Below are 19,382 nucleotides of genomic sequence, written 5' to 3'. Positions count from 1 at the left end.
TCGTTGAAAAAAAGAAGCTGCACCCATTTAATGTTGCACTTTTTTAGTCAGTTCATCCATTTCTTTTCCAGCTAATATTTTTTTTTTACCAAATTAACACAGATTGAACAGCATTACCACCTCTAATTTGATGCACAATTTTTTTGAGAAGCAAATTAGCATCAACTTGAATCGTAAACATTATAATAATTGAGTACAGTATATTTTCTAAGTACAATGCTATAAAACACTATTAAATGAAAGTCCATTGTTATATCTTGTATGTATTCGGCCCTTTTTTCAAATAATCTTTGTATAAAAGAAGAGTTGGTAATGGAAATCGTAAACTATGGTATATTTTATATTAAAAGAAGAGTTGGTAATGGAAATCGTAGATGTATTTATTCTATTGATCAAAAGCAGAAAAGCTTACCTCATCCTCATATTCCTGATATGCAGCATATTCTGGTTCCTGAAAGCAGTCATCATTAAAAAGAAGAGGTGCAGACTCTCTGGTTCTCTTATTAGTCTGAGGTTGTCTGTCATTCTGGTCTATAATTGAAGTAAGCCTCTGTTTAATGTTATCTTCAATGGATTCTGATTCTGTATCATGATGAGAAGAATGTAGGCCAAGAATAGAAGCACATTCTCCTTTAAATTTCAAGTCATCTGAGGTTGAAATCAGGCTTGCAATTGTTTTCGCAAGCTCTGGAGCATAACTGCGAATCTAAAATAACAAACAAACACACTGTTACAAGTAAGAAACTAGAGTAAACTACAAATTTAGTCCCTGTGGTTTCTAAAAAATTACAGACCCGGTCCCTTCCAGAAATTTTAACCTTTTCTTCACCCAACCATTTTAATTTTTAACCCTACTTATACAAAAGCATCTTTTCTGGCTTTAAAAAAAAGTTAAATGTACCTTAACTGCATGTGCACTGAGAAGAACACCAGCATTCTTTTTCTTTAAGTCATTCAATGCAAGCTTCACAGCTTTCTTAACAAGATTTCCATCAACATTCACACGCTTGGTAAACGTTAAGAAAATACAAAGAAAAAGAATACAAAAGGGTAAAAAGAATATAGAAAAAAGGTAATTTATGGATATTTGTTATGATGAGAGTGGATAGCAATGTCAATATGACAATCTTGAGGCAAATTGTCCCATTCAATAAAAGCACAACCATCTTCATCTGATATGGATTTTATGCTTAGTCCATAGCTTTTCCAATCAATGGTTTTTAATGCTTTTAGTAATGGTTGACAAGTTATTCCAGGTGAGAAATCATTGAAGTATAATACCTGAAATGCAAGTAGTCATAAAAACTTCTAAGAAATAGAAACAAATGTGATGTCATTTCCTCAAATAACTTTAATAAAAAAATTTATCTTTTTTATTCTGACCTCGGTTTTACTACCATATGCCCTGAAACAGGATGGATCCATCATCTCTGATAAGTCACTGATTATAACCACAGCTTCTATTGTTGTTTCAGTATTCCTATAACTTTTGTAGACCTCCCCACTTCCTACTTTCAAGTGATCCCTAACAAAAAATCATTAATGCAACAGGATGAAAATGTGTGGTCAATAATAATCAGGTGGTCTGACTAACACAGTTACCTTAACTAGATCTTATCCACTTACAACTTACTCGATTGTGAAGCAAGAATTGCATATACTGTCTTTTTTATTCCCATGCTTGAGAACATAATCCACAAGGCCTGACTTGAGGCATTCAGCATTTGCTTCTGAAGGTGAGTCAATGCACTCATTTGCCACTATAACATTTGCACATTGGTGCTCAGGAAATTCTACCTTGTCAACAATCAGTTCAATTCCAACCTTCTGATAAAACAAAAACAAATATATAAAATACAGAGTAGAGTCATTCAGATTGAAGAATGAACAATGGTTACAGCAATGTTTTCAAGAAAATAACAATGAGTTTGAACTGATACTTACAGGAATCTTCATAATGAGCATCTGCAGAATTGATCATACAAACAGCACAAAAAGAAAAATATTAGGTGATGTAGCCAAAAAGAATAAAAGATTATTGGGTCATTGCATTGTTGATATGAAACAACTAACCTTCTGGAAAAAGCAAGTAATGTCTTCTAGTAAAACATCAATACTATGAAATGTTGAGAATGATACTTCAGTCCCACTGGAAGAAAGCAATCAAGAAATGAATGTCTGGATGGTTATGGAATTAAACTAATTTAAAAACACTTGTTGCTAATAGCATGCCTGAATGTTGCACCATTTTTGGGGGTTAGAGGTAATGTTGCTAGCCTTTTTGTGCAATCTTTTTGTTTAAGATCTATATTGTAGTGAAATATTTCATTATCGCAAACTCCTGTAAAGTTCAAATGATGACAAAATAAATCTCTCTAAATGCACTAGTTAAATTTAAATCAACAAATGTAATCCAAGAAGAATGATACTTACTGGTAGTGGCGATTGATATAACTCCATCTGCATGGAATAGCAAAGCTGTTCATCAGTTGATTATTATATAATAAGATTGAAAGAGATCTCCAGGATTTTATGTTAGATTTTCTAAAAAGTAGCAGGTATCAATGGTTCAGAGAACTTTGTAGATCTAAATGGATAGAATCGATCGCTTCCTTCCACACTCTCATAATAAGAAGTTAAAAACAAAATGGCATGATGATGTTCAGTATGATCTTCAGTAAACAAGTTACAAATGTAACATTTTTTTTGAGAGATCTAGAAATCGTATATACTGCCAATTTAAGTTCATACCATGTATCTGATTCAATGATGAATCACTTAGATACTTCACATCCTGAAACTCCTCCAAGCAGCTTCCAACTCCCGTGTCAGAAACTACTCATATCATGAAGGCAAAATATTATCATAACAAAAGAGATAATAAACTGATGACGAGAAAGACAAACTCGTAGGTATAATAATCGATCTATAAAATGCAAGTTCGATGATTCTATGATCAGCCAAGTTATTATATAGATTTACATAAGTTAAAGCTAAATTCAAACTAATATACACAGAATCAGAGATAGCGAAGTACTTGAGATACGAACTAAAGGAGGATTGGCAAGTGGAAACGATTTCAGACCGACGGATAATCGACAAAGTTCCCCTGACATACGACATCGTTGAATCGCCGACGAAATCAACTGAAATAATGTTTGCACAGATGTAATTAAAATCGTAACTATAAAACTTGAATTGGGATGGAAATCGAAAGCAATTAAAATTACATATCGGCAGAGATTTCTAACAGACGAAGCGTCCATATGATAAACCTATGTGAAGAAAACTTGATTCAAAAAAGGAAACTGAGAGCAATCAATAGAATTTGAGGTTCCTTAAATCTCGCAACTAAAACAACGAGTTTGTATTTCGTTTATGAAAAGATGCAAAAACCTAACGGAAATCTTTTGACGATAGAAGTAAGTAATTCCCGCGCAAAAGAAAGAATTGTGTTGTTGCAATTTCGAGATTTTTGGAGCTACAGTGGGCTTAGGGTGGTAGATCGTGATAATTGGTTAAATTTGTGAAAGCAAAGAGTTTTTTAAATTAGGTTAAAACAATGTGTTAATAGTTAATTTTCTTTTATGTTGTATACTTAGTAGCACTTTAGTCTTACTTCATTATAACAAAATTTATTTATGTGGCTAGTAAAAAGCTATTTTAACATGTGCAATTCGCAATGAAAGGAAATTGAGTTTAGAAAAAGAAAACACGTCTTTTAAGGTTTGAGAAGGACCTTTGCTTTCTCACGAAAAAATAATTGAATGAAAGAAGATAATTTGTTTCTTAAAGCATCAAACACCCCCAAATATCATGGTTGCATAATCTCATCATATACTTATAGAATATACAAGTAACCAATTCCTTGATTTCACAAATTAAACTTTCATCATCGACATTCGACATCACAACACAAGCCTAACCTAGTTTGAATGTTGATGATATTTTAATTAGGACATGTACACTTCAACACCAACACTTTTCACAACTTGACATACAGGACAAACATTGACACCTCTACTATCACAATCTTTACACAAACTCAAATGCCTACATGGCATCACAAGAATACACACCTCCTTCACCTTACACGCTCTGCATATCATAACACCATTATGATTAGAATTATGATTATCAAACTTTCCAAGGTAATTATTTGGATCTATAGAAGACACAGCATCATTTTCAAGATCCGCATTATCACCAAATCCTTCTTTTATTTGTTGCTCGTTTCCTTGTGCTAATGCTTGCTGAAGATTTGCTCTCAACATATTGGCTATTGATTCGTTGTATTTTGCTCTGTAGTGCCAATTTTGGGCTTCATTTGCCACCTGTTTTATTCTTTCCACAAGATCCTTATTTTTACGGTTTATGGCTTCGATCTCAACATCTTTCTCGCGTATCTTTTTGTCTATTCCTTTACTGATGGAAGTTAGGAATGAAGCCATGTGTCTCTGTCGTATGTCCTTCACTCCTTTCACCATATTTTCTCCCTGTTGAATATCAGTATTTCAAAGTTATAAATAGAAAGCCCAAATGAGATTAAAGTGATAAATAGAGAATCAATTAGTACCTGAAGCATAATGTATCTTTCAAGTTCTTCATTCTGTCGATCAAGTTCAGTTGTGACACTATCACCAAAAGAAGACATAAGTGGTGTTGCTCCAGTCATGCTTCCACTTGCTGAAGTGATTGAGGAGTTTCTCTCCTCATCATCATATGATAATTTCAAACCAGTGGATACAGTATGTGGGTTTGGAATGCTTGATGGGCGATCAGATTCTTCATTATAAAAATTCTGGTTCAATGATATCTGAAGCTTTTTCTGCATTAAATTAGTATCAGCTTCTCTTGATCGTTTATTGGGCAGAAAGGCAGGGTTGTTATGCTCTCTACCAGAATAATTTACTGGATCAACATGATGTGTGGCTGGAACTGTCATATCAAAAAAAATATATATATATATATATATGTAGAAACAAAGATCAGATAAAAGTGATTCATTAATCTTTATGTTAGAAAGTTAGAATGATGGAAACTCACCATTTCCAAACAGCTGCAATTGATTTGAAGGATACTGGAAGATGTTCTCATCAAGGAAGATCGGAACTAATGAATTGGTGTTGCTTCCTCCCAACATCTTTCAAAAAAACAGTACTCAGTCAATCGGATCTACAATACAATAATGGGGAAATCAGTTAGATTCTGAATTGAAATTCGTTGCCAATGCTAAAATCAATGTCTTTATTGCATAGAGCAGTTTATGCACACAGGGCAGCAACATAAGATTCCACACAGATATCTCAGAATTTGAAGGTCGAATAGTGATGATTTTTGTATATATGCACAATTCTGAACCTAAAACTCATAACTCAGGGGTACTAGATCACCACGATTACAAAAAAGTCAGTTGTAAGAGGTTTCTTCAAGTAGGTAACTAGGAATATACTCACGAAAAACGAAACTATATATAGTATTGTATGACAAAAATCCAGCCAAGAGCCAACGCGTCATAGTACAGAAAAAATCAAACTATAGCGCAAGTTGCCATTGACCACAGAATGTATAATGTCGGCAAAATGAACACGGTGTGGGGAAATAGCGTGATCGGAGACTGCTGGAAGGTAAATCAGAAACCAGATCCCTACCCAAACAGCAAAACATAGAACCGAAAACCACACAGCATCCTAAAAGAATGAGGAGTCGAAATTACAAAAAATGCAACATTCCATGAACACGCTAAAACACATATCAAGCATTAGAAAATCAAAATCCGTGAAAGAGGAACCAATCAATCCGTCGATCAACAGAATAGCACTCAAAAACTACCTCAGATATCAAGAAAACTTGCTGTATCCTACAAAATCACAAGCAGGAAGACTACAAAACACGAAAATCATTACTTGAACCATTTCAATACACGAACCACCATCACTACCACTACAATAACAAGAAGAAATCAGAAAACGGAAGAGAAATTCAGAAACGGAGATATCATACCTCGAAACGGTGAGCGATCTGATAGAAGCGTATAATCTAATACAATTGGAGATTTTTAGAGAGAGAGAAAGTTATGGAAGTATAGAGAGAGAAGGAAAGTAACTGATTGAAGAAGTGGTATGGCATAGGGAAAGGTGATGGGGGAGAAATAATTGAACGGTGCGGTGGTGGTTACGCAAACATGGAGAAGATGATGGATGGAGGTTGAGAAATAAAAATTCTAATTTTTGTTTTAAATGTTTTTTATATTTAATTTTAATATAAAATAAATAAATAAAAAGCTGAAAAATACGTAGATGGTGGGATCCACAGAACACGCGACCCAGCAAATTTCTGGAATCACGCTCCTCGATTCATCTCTCTCTGTCTTTGACTTTTTATTTGGACGTGATATGTTTTAAATGTTTTTGAATTTTATTTATTTTTTAGAGGCATGTTAGATAAGTATTCTGTATCCTTTATAATTATAATTTTGGATATATATATATATATATATATATATATATATATATATATATATATATATATATATATATATATATATATGTCTCCTGTGGAGTACCGAGCTATCCTTCGTTATCGCCTCATATTCCCAATTGACGAGATATGCCCAGTTTGCCGCAAGACATGTTTGGATACCTTTGGAGAACACACGGCTCATTGTAGAGAGCTCTCTGGTTTCAAGTACAGACATGATGTGGTTCGGGATGTTCTCTTTGATGCTTGTCGGCGTGCTGGTATTTCTGTGAAAAAAGAAGTGTCAGTGAACTTTTTGACAGACCCGCAGGATGGAAGGTCTACATTTAGACCGGCTGACATTTTGGTCTTTGGTTGTGGGCCAATCATTTTACTTATTTTAAGAAAGTGAATAATACATATTATTAAATTAAAGATGATTAAAACATACCATCTAATTTCATTCTAAGGGTATTTTAGTCAATTAATATAAATTTAAAAAAGGATAATTGCAGATTTTAAGGAATAATGAATTCTTTAAATATTAAAAAATTGATTTTTTGGATAATAAATATATTTATTCGGACATTCTAAAAGAATGTGTTTATGATTATCTTGAAAAAAAAAACATTAAATTCTGACAGAATATTATAAACATATATTATCAAGATTAATAATTGGGAGAATTTCATATACGCCCTTCCTAAACAGCTAAATATCTTATTTACCCGACCTAAATTCTAAATATCGTATTTGCCATTCTTAATGTTTTTGCATATCATATATATCCAAATCTATTTTTTGATATTTTTTATTGATTTATAATTGTTTTTCATAATATTAAATCATCATAATTAAAATACATTATGAATGGACAACAATACCCTTCCTTCTAATTTCCAATTCACGATTCACATATTAGCGATCATAGCGTTTTCCTTTTCCCCACAATTCACGATCAAGCCTGTCGATACCTCCAATCAGTGTCACGATCGAGTGTTCCAAACACTGTCGATCGTTGCATTCACATCCAATCAATCGTGCTTCCAGTCGGCGGACCCAGACCCTTTATCGCATACACACACGCATAGGTAATTAAAAACCAAATCCATTCCCGTTCCTCAACTTTGATTATGTTGTTGTTGTTTGATTTGTTCAAGAATTCCTAGACTTATTGCAGCTGCAGTAATCAGGATTTTATGATTTTTTTTTTTGTCAATTGAACATTCAATTTGGGATTACAGCTGATGAATATGTCACCTACACATCTAGAATCTGGAATTGCTGAAATCCCTGTATCAGTTTCATAATTCCTTTTCCATATAATTTGTCTAATTTGTCAATGATTCCATTATATCATGAAGAAAACTAATTGATGTCAAAACAGAAGAGACTAACTAGAAAATCATAGGCGAAATTAAAAGTTCTTAGTTCACTGAAACCGATTGTACCTGAAATCCAACATAACTAAGCTATCAAATACAACATAACAAAGCGGATTGTAAAAAGAATTTGAACAATTGAAACTAAAACCCTAAAAACGAAATTAAAGAGATGGAAAATAGGTATATGTTGAAGTCGCTAGTACCTGATTCGATGATGTGAGTGTGCGACAACGGGGGGAAGAAGGAATTGTGCTACGATCAGAAGGAAGCTAGATACGGAAGGAAGTTGCAACCTGCGTGTGTGTATATGTGATAACAGGGGAAGCACCAACTGGAATCAGCGATCGATTGGATGCAAAGATCGGAAGCCTCAGGGAAGGGAAGGATCGTGACTTAAGAAGGTATGGGGGAAAACGATTTTTGGCAGAATCGATCCATAAAGCTGTGAATCGTGTGTTGTATTGGAGATTAGGAGGAAGGATATTATTGTCCATTCATAATGTATTTTATTTATAATTTATTTATAATGATTTAATATTATGAAAAACAATTATAAATCAATAAAAAATACCAAAAAATAGATTTGGGTATATATGATATTCAAAAACATTAGAAAGGGCAAATACGATATTTAGAGTTTAGTCCGGACAAATACGATATTTAGCTGTTTAGGAAGGGCGTATACGAAATTCTCCCTTAATTATTAATGAATACAAATTTTATATGAAAAGAATTTTAATATCTTAAAATCAGTAGTTACATTTATTCTTAACAAATACAACTATGAACATACATAAATGAATTTCATTCTGGAAGAATACAAGTAATAATGGTTACCAATTACATTTATTCTTAATTAATAAAAATGTGAATGGTTAAAAATCAAATACAAACATTGAAATCTAAGTAAACACTAATACATTTTGATAGAATATTGTTGTTAATCCATTTTGATAGAAAAAAAATGTCAATCCATTCTGAACGAATATTGAAGTGCTTCTTCACAATAGAAACGCTTGTTTCCTATCAAGCTTCTTCACAATAGAAACACTTGTTTCCTATCAAGCTTCTTCTTTAACAATGCATAACCAATCCAAAACTGTAACAACTAACAACATGTTAGTAAAAAAATTCAAAGCAAAAAAAATCCCAAAACATATTACACTTTTTATGATTTGAAAAGAACAAACCAATGAAAACCCTAAAACGATACATTATAATGCTACATTCTGAGTGGTCCTAGGTGTATGTGTGTGTGTGTGTCATGCTAACTTATAACCACTAACCATCCATTCAAAAAACATATTATAGTAGATTGATTTGATATACATTCTAATATAATCATAGATGAGTGAAAGTACGAGATTCTAATCCATTGAAATAATTGGAAAAAAAGTAATTAAATAGTCAAAATGATAGTTAAGTGAAATTACAAAATACCAGTATGTGTTGTGTTTGGTAATTCCCTGCTTAAGTTCACCTGGAATTCGGGATTCCATTCTTACGGAATTGGAATTCGAGATTCCATTCCGGCAGAATTGTTGTCAGATCCAATCCAAGATTCCATACAAATACACAATTAACAAGCTATCGTAATCTGATCCAATCCAAGATTACTCACAAAAAAATTTACTTAATATCTTTCCATTAATTCCAACACTAAATCAGATGCATTCTGAATTGGAAGCTCAATGCTAGTTTAGAAACAAGAAAATCAAAGTGTTTATGTTAATTCAATCTTTTTCTCTACTATGTTTAATTATATCGATTTAATCAAACCTCACATATACAATTCAATAGAAAAACAATAGCGAACGCAAATCCAAATTAATTGAATCTGACCAGGATATGTTCTACAATCACAATTCAATTATTTCAGTCTTGTATGATTAAATTAAAAATTCCTCTCAAATCAGCATAAATAGTTCATAAAAACTCAAAATTCACTCTACAAACATCCAATAAGGCTGAAAATCGACAAAATTAAAACCTACCAGAGACGAAAGCAGATGGTAAGTTAGTTTGATGAAAGAAAATCGAGTCCAGGGGATCCTGTTGATTATGAAGAAAGAATATCCATAACACATACTCTATCTCTGATTCATTTACAATTGACCCATCCAACATAAGCATTTTCTCCATTGTTAACGATATCCATGAAATCAACACAAAAAGTAAATACCTTGTTTTGATTAATGAAATCGACGATAACAACAAGCCTTCAAGCTAGGGTTGTCGGCAGCGAAGTCTCGATTTAGGGCAAATGAATAAAATATCACCTGGAATCGAAGAAATTGGCTACTTTGACGAAGTAGTCGGCACTACCAGCGGCGATGGAAGAGGTGGCGTCGCTGGAGGGGTTGTCGGCAACGAAGTCGATGGTGAAGGGAGTCAGCTCGGAAAAGGAGTGACAGGGAGAAATGAAGGCTGGTCTCAAGAGGAGGACGACGATTTTCTTGACAGAGGCAAAGACAGTAAGGGATTTAGGATTGATGAGTGATGAAGGGTTTAAGGGGGATGACTTACACTCAGTGATTGGAAGTGATGAAATCGATAATCTGAGTTTGTGAAGATATTGAAGACGATGGAGACGGTGGTGCATTTCAAGCTAAACGTAGATTGGGATTTATATAGAAACTGTTCCATATTTTTGGGGATTTTCCATATCTAATAAAATTTATTTTTGTTTTATAAAATGATTATATATAATAGTACAAATTTACCCTTTTGAAATGATTGGCCCACAATCATTCCTACATCCATACAATACTTAATTAGAATACATGAACCTCTCTCTCTCTCTCTCTCATATATATATATATATATATATATATATATATATATATATATATATATATATATATATAGCTGAGTTATTGTAACAACTAAAAAAACATGTGAACTTCCGAACTCATAATCAACTCATCATTTTTCAGCATCAAAAACATCAATTTTCTCCAAATTGTGCATCTATGACATATCTACGCTAAAAAAAATTGATAATTTTTTTATTTTTTTCGAAATTTGCATTTATACACAATCAGCAGTTGTACGAACTACTGATGAATACAATCAGTAGTCATATGGACTGGAGATGTGCACAATCAACAGACATATGGACTGTTATTGAGCAATCAGTAGTCCATATGACTACTGATTGTGCTCATCAGCGGTCCATATGATTGTTGATTGTGCTCATCAGCAGTTCGTACAACTGCTGATTGTGTTCACCAGCAGTCATACAAAAAACCAAAAAAAAAAAATCATCAAATTTTTTTCTGAGCCTAGATATGACTTAGACACACAATTTGGAGAAGATTGGTGTTTTTTGGTGTTGAAAAATGATGAGTTGATTATGAGTTCAGAAGTTCTCACAAATCTTTTGGTTTTCAAAAGAACCTGACTCTCTCTCTCTCTCTCTATATATATATATATATATATATATATATATATATATATATATATATATATTAAATTGAAGGGGTTGATATTATTTTTTTTGAAACACTCAACCAACATTATACTAAAAACAATAAATTAGCCCAAAGCTAGAAGAAAAACCAATTTGTAACGCCTGATTCCTAGTATGTATTTAAAATCATAATTTATTCACTTTTGTAGAGAAACTCGACGAGTTGGGAGCCCCAGACTCGTCGAGTAGAGATGATTTGGGACGCGGGTTAAGAAACCTACTCGAAGAGTTGGGAGGCCTCAACTCGACGAGTAGGCTGGCAGAAATGAAACCCTGATCCTTGGGTTTTGCACCCTATTTAAACACCTTAACCCAAAGGTGTTGGCCTCATCTCCAGCCTCCATTGTCCAAAACCCTAATCTTGAAACCCTAAGCCATTTTTGGTGATTGTAAGCTAATCTTGTGCATTCTTGGTGAATTTGAAGAAGAGGAAGCTTGAAGGAGGAGCAAGAACGTGTGGAAGGAGAGTAGATCCAGAAGTTGGGCTTCATTTCTGATTCATCTGATGTATAAAGCTTCAACCTTGTCAATGGTTTGCTTAGATCTAGTTTTAGGATGCTTTCTTTCATGTTATGGTCCAAGTATATTGGTTGTTGGGATTTGGACGTCCCAAGTAACGATCACTTCAGATCTAAGGCCTTGAGGGGTTTTCATGGCATAAAGGTGCCAACATTATGACCATGGAAGTCCCATGCAACCTTTAAACCATCATTTTGGTCTTTTGAAGCTCTTATGGCGATGCATGAGGATAAAGTTTAAAACTTTACATGATCATTTAGTCTCTAGGGTCCAGATCTATGACCTCATGGTCTATCTTGTAGTTTTAGTTGGCTTTGGATCAAGACCCTGAGCTTTTTGGGTTAGGGTTAGAGCTTATTTCTTCTAGAGTGGGTTTTGATGAGTAAAGTTGGAAACTTTTAACTCCTAGATGTATTTTCAGCCCAGATCTAGAATATGGGACTTGGATTTGAAGAATAATGGTTGAATGGATTAAGGAGGGTTAGTAGACTGAAGAACTCGTCGAGTTCATAAAGGGACTCGACGAGTTGAATTGAAGTGTCCCGATTCTGTAACAGGGAAGAACTCGATGAGTTCATGGAAGAACTCGGCGAGTTGGATCGCGAAATCATGATTCTGTGGTTCTCAGAAACTCGACGAGTTGAAGGGGTAACTCGACGAGTTGAGTCAACTCGGAGCGTTGACTTTGACTTTGACTATGACCATAGTTGACCCTAAGGGGGCTACGAGTATGCATTATTATCTAAGAGGTTGCTCTGTTTAGGGGTTTGAGTAGAGCTGATTTCGGAACAGAGACGTTTCAGCTAGCACCCGACATTTGAGGTGAGTTTTCCTCATTTAGGAACGGGTAGAAGACACCAATGTCGGCCCGTATGTATGATTGTATGTTCCGGATTTCGATCCAATGTCGGGCGGTGCTCGATGAATGTTTATATGCTTTCCGGACCACGATTCGATGTCGGGCGATACCCGAGGAATGTTTGTATGCTTGATGTCTTCGTGATTCTTGCATGTGTTTGTGTCTATATGTTTTCCGGACTAAGGTTTGATGTCGGGTGGTGCCCGATGAATGTTTATATGCTTTCTGGATTTAGGTCCGATGTCGGGCAGTACCCGAGGAATGTTTATATGCTTATGTTATGTGATTATTCTGTGTGTATTTGTGGATATGTTTATATGTATACCGAGCTTTGCTCGATGCCGAGCGGCGCCCGATGCCGGAAACTGTCCGATGTCGGCCGGGGACCGATAAAGGGGCGGGGCCCACGATATATTTATATGTGATTATGTGTATGGTATGTGGTAGTTTGGGGATAACTGCATTGCACACACCATGATGTTTTAGCCTGTGATGTTTACTCTGATATATTTGACAGATGTTTCGATATGGGTTATTTTGAGATACTATGACTTATGTTTTGATGAGATGATTTTTGATAACTATGGGTTTTTTTAATAATTAAAAATAAAATTTTTGGGCATGATTTTTTGGATGTTTCACAATTACAAATTGTTTAGAGGATTTTATAAGAATTTAACCTAATTAACATGACACTTAGTATTTCCATTTTAATAGCAAAGAAAAAAGAATTCTCTTATGCTTTGGGGAATGGCCGACACATAGCTCGACATTTAACTCGGCATCCATGGCATACACCATCCTCCGACGGTGGCATGCCAAGCAAACGTGGATCAAACGACATTGTGTTGTCGAGGGGAGAGAGGGAGAGAGAGAGAGGGAGAGAGAGAGAGAGAGTGTGTGTGTGTGTGTGTGAAGGTTTAGGCTTTTTTTTTTCTAATTTTACCAACTTGATCCTCTCCTGAAAATGGCATGCCATTTACGTTGTGTGGCAAAATTGGCATGGCAAGCAGTTTGTGGCTTCAAAAATGATGTGGCAGCATGGCATGACCCGCTCCACTCCCTCCAACCTTATGGAATAAAAAATTATATATTTTCTAAGTTTCTCACCTTAAAAAAACTTTATCATTTCTAAACTTCCATAAGTACTACACGGTAACACAACCCACCGTGTGAATAATGTTCTTTTTTTCACCACATCGAAAATAATCAATCCCCAAAAAGATATCAACCACAGAATTGAAACCAGCAAAATTCACATCCAACCATTTAAAAATTGCATTTCAGGTTCTAGCAACCATTTCACATCTAACAAACAAATGGTCAAGTTGCTCGTTCTCCAAAGAACAAACCGGACATAAGATAGAAGGAATATCAATTCCACTATGATCAAGATTCCAGGTAGTATGGATTTTATCCAATAAGACACGTCAAATAAGAATATTTACCTTCCTATGAATATACCGATTCCAACGAGTTTGAGATTGAATAACAGGAAGAACTTTATCAATCCATCTTCTAGTTTCTCCCACTGAAAAAGTTCCAAAGTTAGTAATATCCCACCACCATTTATCCTTTCATTACTAAGCTTGATACCATGTAACATTTCACATGGATTAGAGAATTGCAAAGCTTCCTCTCCTCCTCTAATTGGTCTTGGCCAAACCCAACATCTTCCATCACCTATCAACCGATCAGAAATAACACGATCTTTTATGTTTTCTAACTCAAACAACCTTGAAAATAAACTAGAAAGAAGATGATCTCCAACCCACACTTCAGGCATCACCCATTTTTTTCTTTATCGCCGAAGGTAATAACACTTTCTTATCCTCTAATTTAGTCAAAGGGCACAATAATTTTTGACCAAGGACCATCCCTACGAAAGTTAGAGACCAAAAACTCTAACCCACCTCTAATACCATAAATATTTTTATTAGTTGCACACAAATCAAATTATTATTATTCAAAAAACGTCACTTCCATTTTTTTAACCAATGAAAGATTAAAAGCCATAAGACTTTGCAATATCCAAACCACCATTATGTTTTCCGGCAAGAATTAAATCCCATTTTGCCCGAACCATCTTTTTTTCTATCATCATTTCCACCCCAAAAAAATTATGTTCGAATGGATTCAAACTCTGTAGTCATTTTAAGCGGCATAAAAAATGGACATTTAATACAAATACAACGAATAATATGTAACACCCATAAAATTTGAGCCAAATTAAAAACATTTTAATTCATTCAAAAACCATTAAGTTCATACACCTTGTTTTCAAAATAGTTTAAACATCAGAGTATCCCCCAGAACCATATCACATAAATCATAAAACATGAGGAGCGGTACGATCACGCCTTCGCCTTGCCACGATCTCCTGAAGTACCTGAAACAATACACTGAACTGTAAGCCCGAAAGCTTAGTGAGTTACCCCCAAAATACCAACCACACATAAACATACTCATAACATATCACAAATAGAACAACCATGCACATCGGGTCTGCTGTGTGACTGGTCCGCCTGCACCGGGCCTTCAGTCCACCTGGTCCACCCTCCGAGTCTAGCCATGTACGTCGAGTCTACAGTGTGATTGGTCCGCCCGCACCGGGCCTTCAATCCACCTGGTCCACTCTCTGAGTCTACAGTATGACTGGTCCGCCCACACCCGGCCTTCAGTCGGCCTGGTCCACTCTCCGAGCCTCGACACGTCTGGTCCGCCCTCTTGGGGCCTTCAGCCTATCCGGACCGCTCGCTGGGCCTTCGGAATATCCGGTCCGCCCTGGGTATGTCGGCCTACAGCACAAAGCAGGACCCGCCTCAACCCAACCCCCGTCAAACAACCATGTGCACATAAAACAACTAATCACATAACAATCCTTAACCAGACAAACAGTCTAACAGATCACATAGCATATCAACATCCTAACCAGGATTCCGACCTAACCGGTCACTAGCATATCATTACCCTATATACCGGGTACCGACCTTAACCAGGTCAATAACATAACACCATCCTAAATACCAGGATGCAGATCTAGCAAAGCAATAACATATCAAACAATACCCAGATTTCCATCCGATAAAGGGCCGGCCTTGGTGCCGTAGACCCTGTCGATATAGTGAGGATAACTCACCTGCAATTGCCGACTGAAAAGATAAGACCAAGCTGCTCCGACCACCGACACGATCTTCACCACAGAACAATACCAAAGAACCAATTCCATAAATACCAATATTACCAAAGTACCCTTGGAAGTCAAACTGGTCAACTCTTGGTCAAAGTCAAAGTCCTCAGTCAAAGTCAACCTTCCTGGTTGACCCTACTCGCCGAGTCAACCCGTCGAATCGCCGAGTTCCCATACTCAAAAAACTCCCCTAACACGACTCAACTCGCCGAGTTGCCCCAAGACTCGTCGAGTTCAACGATCTCGGAATCCCATCCTGTCCAACTCACTGAGTCGCCAACCGACTCATTAAACCAAAGCTTTAACCATAAGAGATTGGGTTCTGCGACCAGACTCGCTGAGTCCAAGAACAGACTCGCCGAGTCCAAGGCAATCTTCAACAGACTCGCCGAGTTGTTCTTCCAACTCGTCGAGTCCATGCACATGTTCATACAACTCGTCGAGTCCATGCACATGTTCTTCCAATCTTCAACAGATTCTGGATCTACACAAGCCCCTTGATGCTAGCCTCTAACTCCTCAAGCTTTTTACACCAAACTCTTCTTCCAAGCTCCAATCTCCTCAACAATGAAGTCTCACAAGAAAATTAGGGTTTCTGGAACTCTCAGGGGGATTAGGAGGCTGGGAGAAGGACATAAAGTCCTTTAAATAGGGTGCAACCCTCGGGATTAGGGTTTTCCTTCTTCAGCACCAACTCGTCGAGTCCAAGTCGCCGACTCGGCGAGTTGGCCATTTAAACCGCGATAAAATCCCGCTCCGACTCGGCGAGTAGACGGACCTACTCGTCGAGTCCCTTTCCTAAATTTACACTTTTGGCCCTTCATTGAACAATTGAAATTTGGGGTGTTACAACTCTCCCGCACTTAAATTAGGCTTCGTCCTCGAAGCCTACTGCAGTATACGCTTCAGAACAAACCCCTTGCACTGCAGACTCCGATTTCTCAATCAACTCATGCTCTTACAAACCCTACTTCTGCATCTCTCTTAAAATGGCTCATTCTCACGTGGCATCCTTGCCACTACTCCAAGCCGATCATCGGCATTTCAACTCATCGGCCTTCCACGCCCTGCAACGCTAGATTCCACAAACACCCACTGAGCTCTGCTAAGAAACTAATCCATATTCCTTCGCCCAAAATGGGCGATAACCCTGATAACTTGCAACCTGGAACGAATCATGTTCCACCCTCTGGCTCTATCCCTTATGCGCTGCCAGGATACCGCGTCCTTCGGCTCCCATAACCCATCAACCAAGCATATCGTGTAACCACTCGTACCTGGCCCAAACAGCCTCGGGCTGGATTACCAAACACACCAGGTACAATCAATCATAGGGTCCGGTCATCCTCATGATAGAATACCCCAGATTGAAATACCTCCACATACATAGCTCAAGCTTACATCCATACTCGGAACTAAGGACCCTGTCCTTGCGTCACCCTCAAACCCTTCGGTTCGACACAACGGAGTGTAACCCACTCACACATCCCTATCACGATCTCTAGGTCCTTGACCTGTGACTGTAATATCCTTATACAGTCCTCAGCACCTGTCCAGACTACTCCCGAGTCTGTTATCCTGCTGACGCACCTTCCTCTGTCCCAGTCTCCAATCTGGAACCACTATCCTCCTCCTCTTCCAGGAGACTGAAAACATGCCTGCGCATCATCCAACATTGCCACAACCTCAACGGGCATCCACCCCATATGTGCTTCCATATATCTGGCACCATCCCAGTGCTTACTACCAATAACCGAAGCACTTTCGATCATCCTTTTACTATGTTGCCTTCCCCTCAGAGGACCCACACTCCTTCCGGAGCTACATACCCTTCCTTTCCAGGAAGTCTACTCAACAACCCTTACCGCACCTATAAGTGCCACTGAGCTAAACTTCACTCTACACTATCCATGTAGAGCAACTGTTATTCTCGGACTCCCATATACTCCGAATCCGATCACATAACTAACAAGGCCCACGCACGGCCTCTAGCCAACTTCATCATCATGATCAATACTTGGGGCCAGACCATATCGATTACTATTGCATGGTGACATATTTACTCACTCTCCTCATATCGATCCACAATCACATACAGAGTCTTCAGCATGATTGGACCGCCTTTCCAGGCCTTCAGCCTATCTGGACCACTCTCAGAACCTTCAGCATGTCTGGACCGCCCTCCTGGGCCTTCAGCCTGTTTGGACCGTTTCCCGAGCCTTCGGCCTGACTGGTACGCCTTCCGGCCTTCAGTCTATCCGGACCGCTCAAAACTATCGTACGCCACCCTGAACCATCCTTCCCGGGAATCTCTCCCATGCAGTCTGTTCTAGCCCTCTTGGGGTTCCGAACTCCAGTCCCGATCCCGGAATCCTTTCCATGGCCTAAACCCAGGCCTCACATCGACCAACTACCTTACCTGAAACCATGGTCTGTTCCCTGCCCCACTTGTCTATCACTTGCTCCAATCATGCCACCCTCTCGGCTAACAACACCGATAAATGTAAGCAGCTAACCAACCTTGGATACTTGTTGTTTTACCGGAGAATTTTCCAATTCTCCCCACTTAGTGTACCAACTACTAACTTCCGCTGACAAACCGGCATAACTCGATCGACCTTACTTGATAAAGTTTCCCTCCTCTTCTCTCAGAACTAAATCCCTCCGGAGTGAGCAACCTCCACAGAACACTCTCCCGTCATCGCACATCCCGAACTCCAAGGAAGTTCGAACCTCAACTGAACACTTCTCGCATCGCAGTTGCTATTCCTAGCAACGAGATCATATACCTTATCTTTCGACCAAGAGTCCTCCTGAACGCTAACTACAACTCCTAACTACTAAGATCCTCAAACATACCACGAAACATGCGGAACAATGCAGACAGATTATCCATACCACAGAATCAACAAGAATACAAGATATCAAAATGGAAACATACCCGCAGCTGCATCCGACTCTGCCCTGACCTCCTCTGATGTAAGCTGGAATGCGCGTCCCTGAGCCCTCGGAGGCTCCGCTCCACCCTGACCCCTGCCAGTAATCCTCAAAGTGGACGGTGCTGGAGCCTGCACCGATCCTGCAGCAAGCTGTGGACAGTTGGCCCTCATGTGACCAACCCGATGGCAGTGATAACAAATCCTCATATCCTGAACCGGGGCTGACTGACGGCAATCCCTTGCATAATGCCCCTCTCTCCCGCACTTGCGGCATGCACCACCGGACCTACAAACTCCGGTATGACCCTTCCCACACTTCTCACAAGTGTGGCTGCTCTGACCCCCAATCCTGGAGTCAACGGTTTTGAACCGTTTCGGCGCCGGCTGCGACTGCACCGGGGCCTGCCTCTGTTCTCGCAACTGCAACTCAATCTCCAACTCACGCCGCCTGGCGGCCTCCTGCAACTCTAACAAGGTATCACATCTCTGCGTGGACACAAACTGTCTAATATCCCTCTTGAGCATACTCAGATTCCGGGACATCTGAGCCTGCTCCGAC

The 19,382-nt window shown here is 38.0% G+C and overlaps 2 protein-coding genes across 2 annotated transcripts; both read right to left on the bottom strand.

Moving 5' to 3' along the window:
- Positions 1-189: 189 nt before the first annotated feature.
- LOC145169331 (type 2 DNA topoisomerase 6 subunit B-like) lies at positions 190-3,517 on the bottom strand. The gene is made up of 12 exons (XM_079087908.1): positions 3,231-3,517; positions 3,038-3,146; positions 2,752-2,835; positions 2,434-2,460; positions 2,233-2,341; positions 2,074-2,149; positions 1,945-1,965; positions 1,634-1,827; positions 1,384-1,525; positions 1,082-1,281; positions 902-1,016; positions 190-706 (listed from the first exon to the last, which is right to left on the bottom strand). The coding sequence occupies exons 1-12, from the start codon at positions 3,264-3,266 to the stop codon at positions 386-388; spliced, it is 1,434 nt and encodes a 477-aa protein (XP_078944034.1). The 5' UTR covers positions 3,267-3,517; the 3' UTR covers positions 190-385.
- Positions 3,518-3,814: 297 nt separating this feature from the next.
- On the bottom strand, positions 3,815-6,218 carry LOC145169329 (BOI-related E3 ubiquitin-protein ligase 1-like). Its single transcript, XM_079087904.1, has 4 exons — positions 6,004-6,218; positions 5,047-5,175; positions 4,577-4,938; positions 3,815-4,496 (listed from the first exon to the last, which is right to left on the bottom strand). Exons 2-4 carry the CDS (start codon positions 5,141-5,143, stop codon positions 3,954-3,956), a joined length of 1,002 nt encoding a protein of 333 aa, XP_078944030.1. The 5' UTR covers positions 5,144-5,175; positions 6,004-6,218; the 3' UTR covers positions 3,815-3,953.
- Between the last annotated feature and the right edge of the window lie 13,164 nt (positions 6,219-19,382).

The sequence above is a fragment of the Lactuca virosa genome, chromosome 4 (assembly GCF_052849685.1).
Source record: "Lactuca virosa cultivar CGN04683 chromosome 4, Lactuca_virosa_CGN04683_v6, whole genome shotgun sequence".
In the NCBI taxonomy this organism is placed as follows: domain Eukaryota; kingdom Viridiplantae; phylum Streptophyta; class Magnoliopsida; order Asterales; family Asteraceae; genus Lactuca; species Lactuca virosa.
This window is presented reverse-complemented; position numbering and strand designations above follow the sequence as displayed.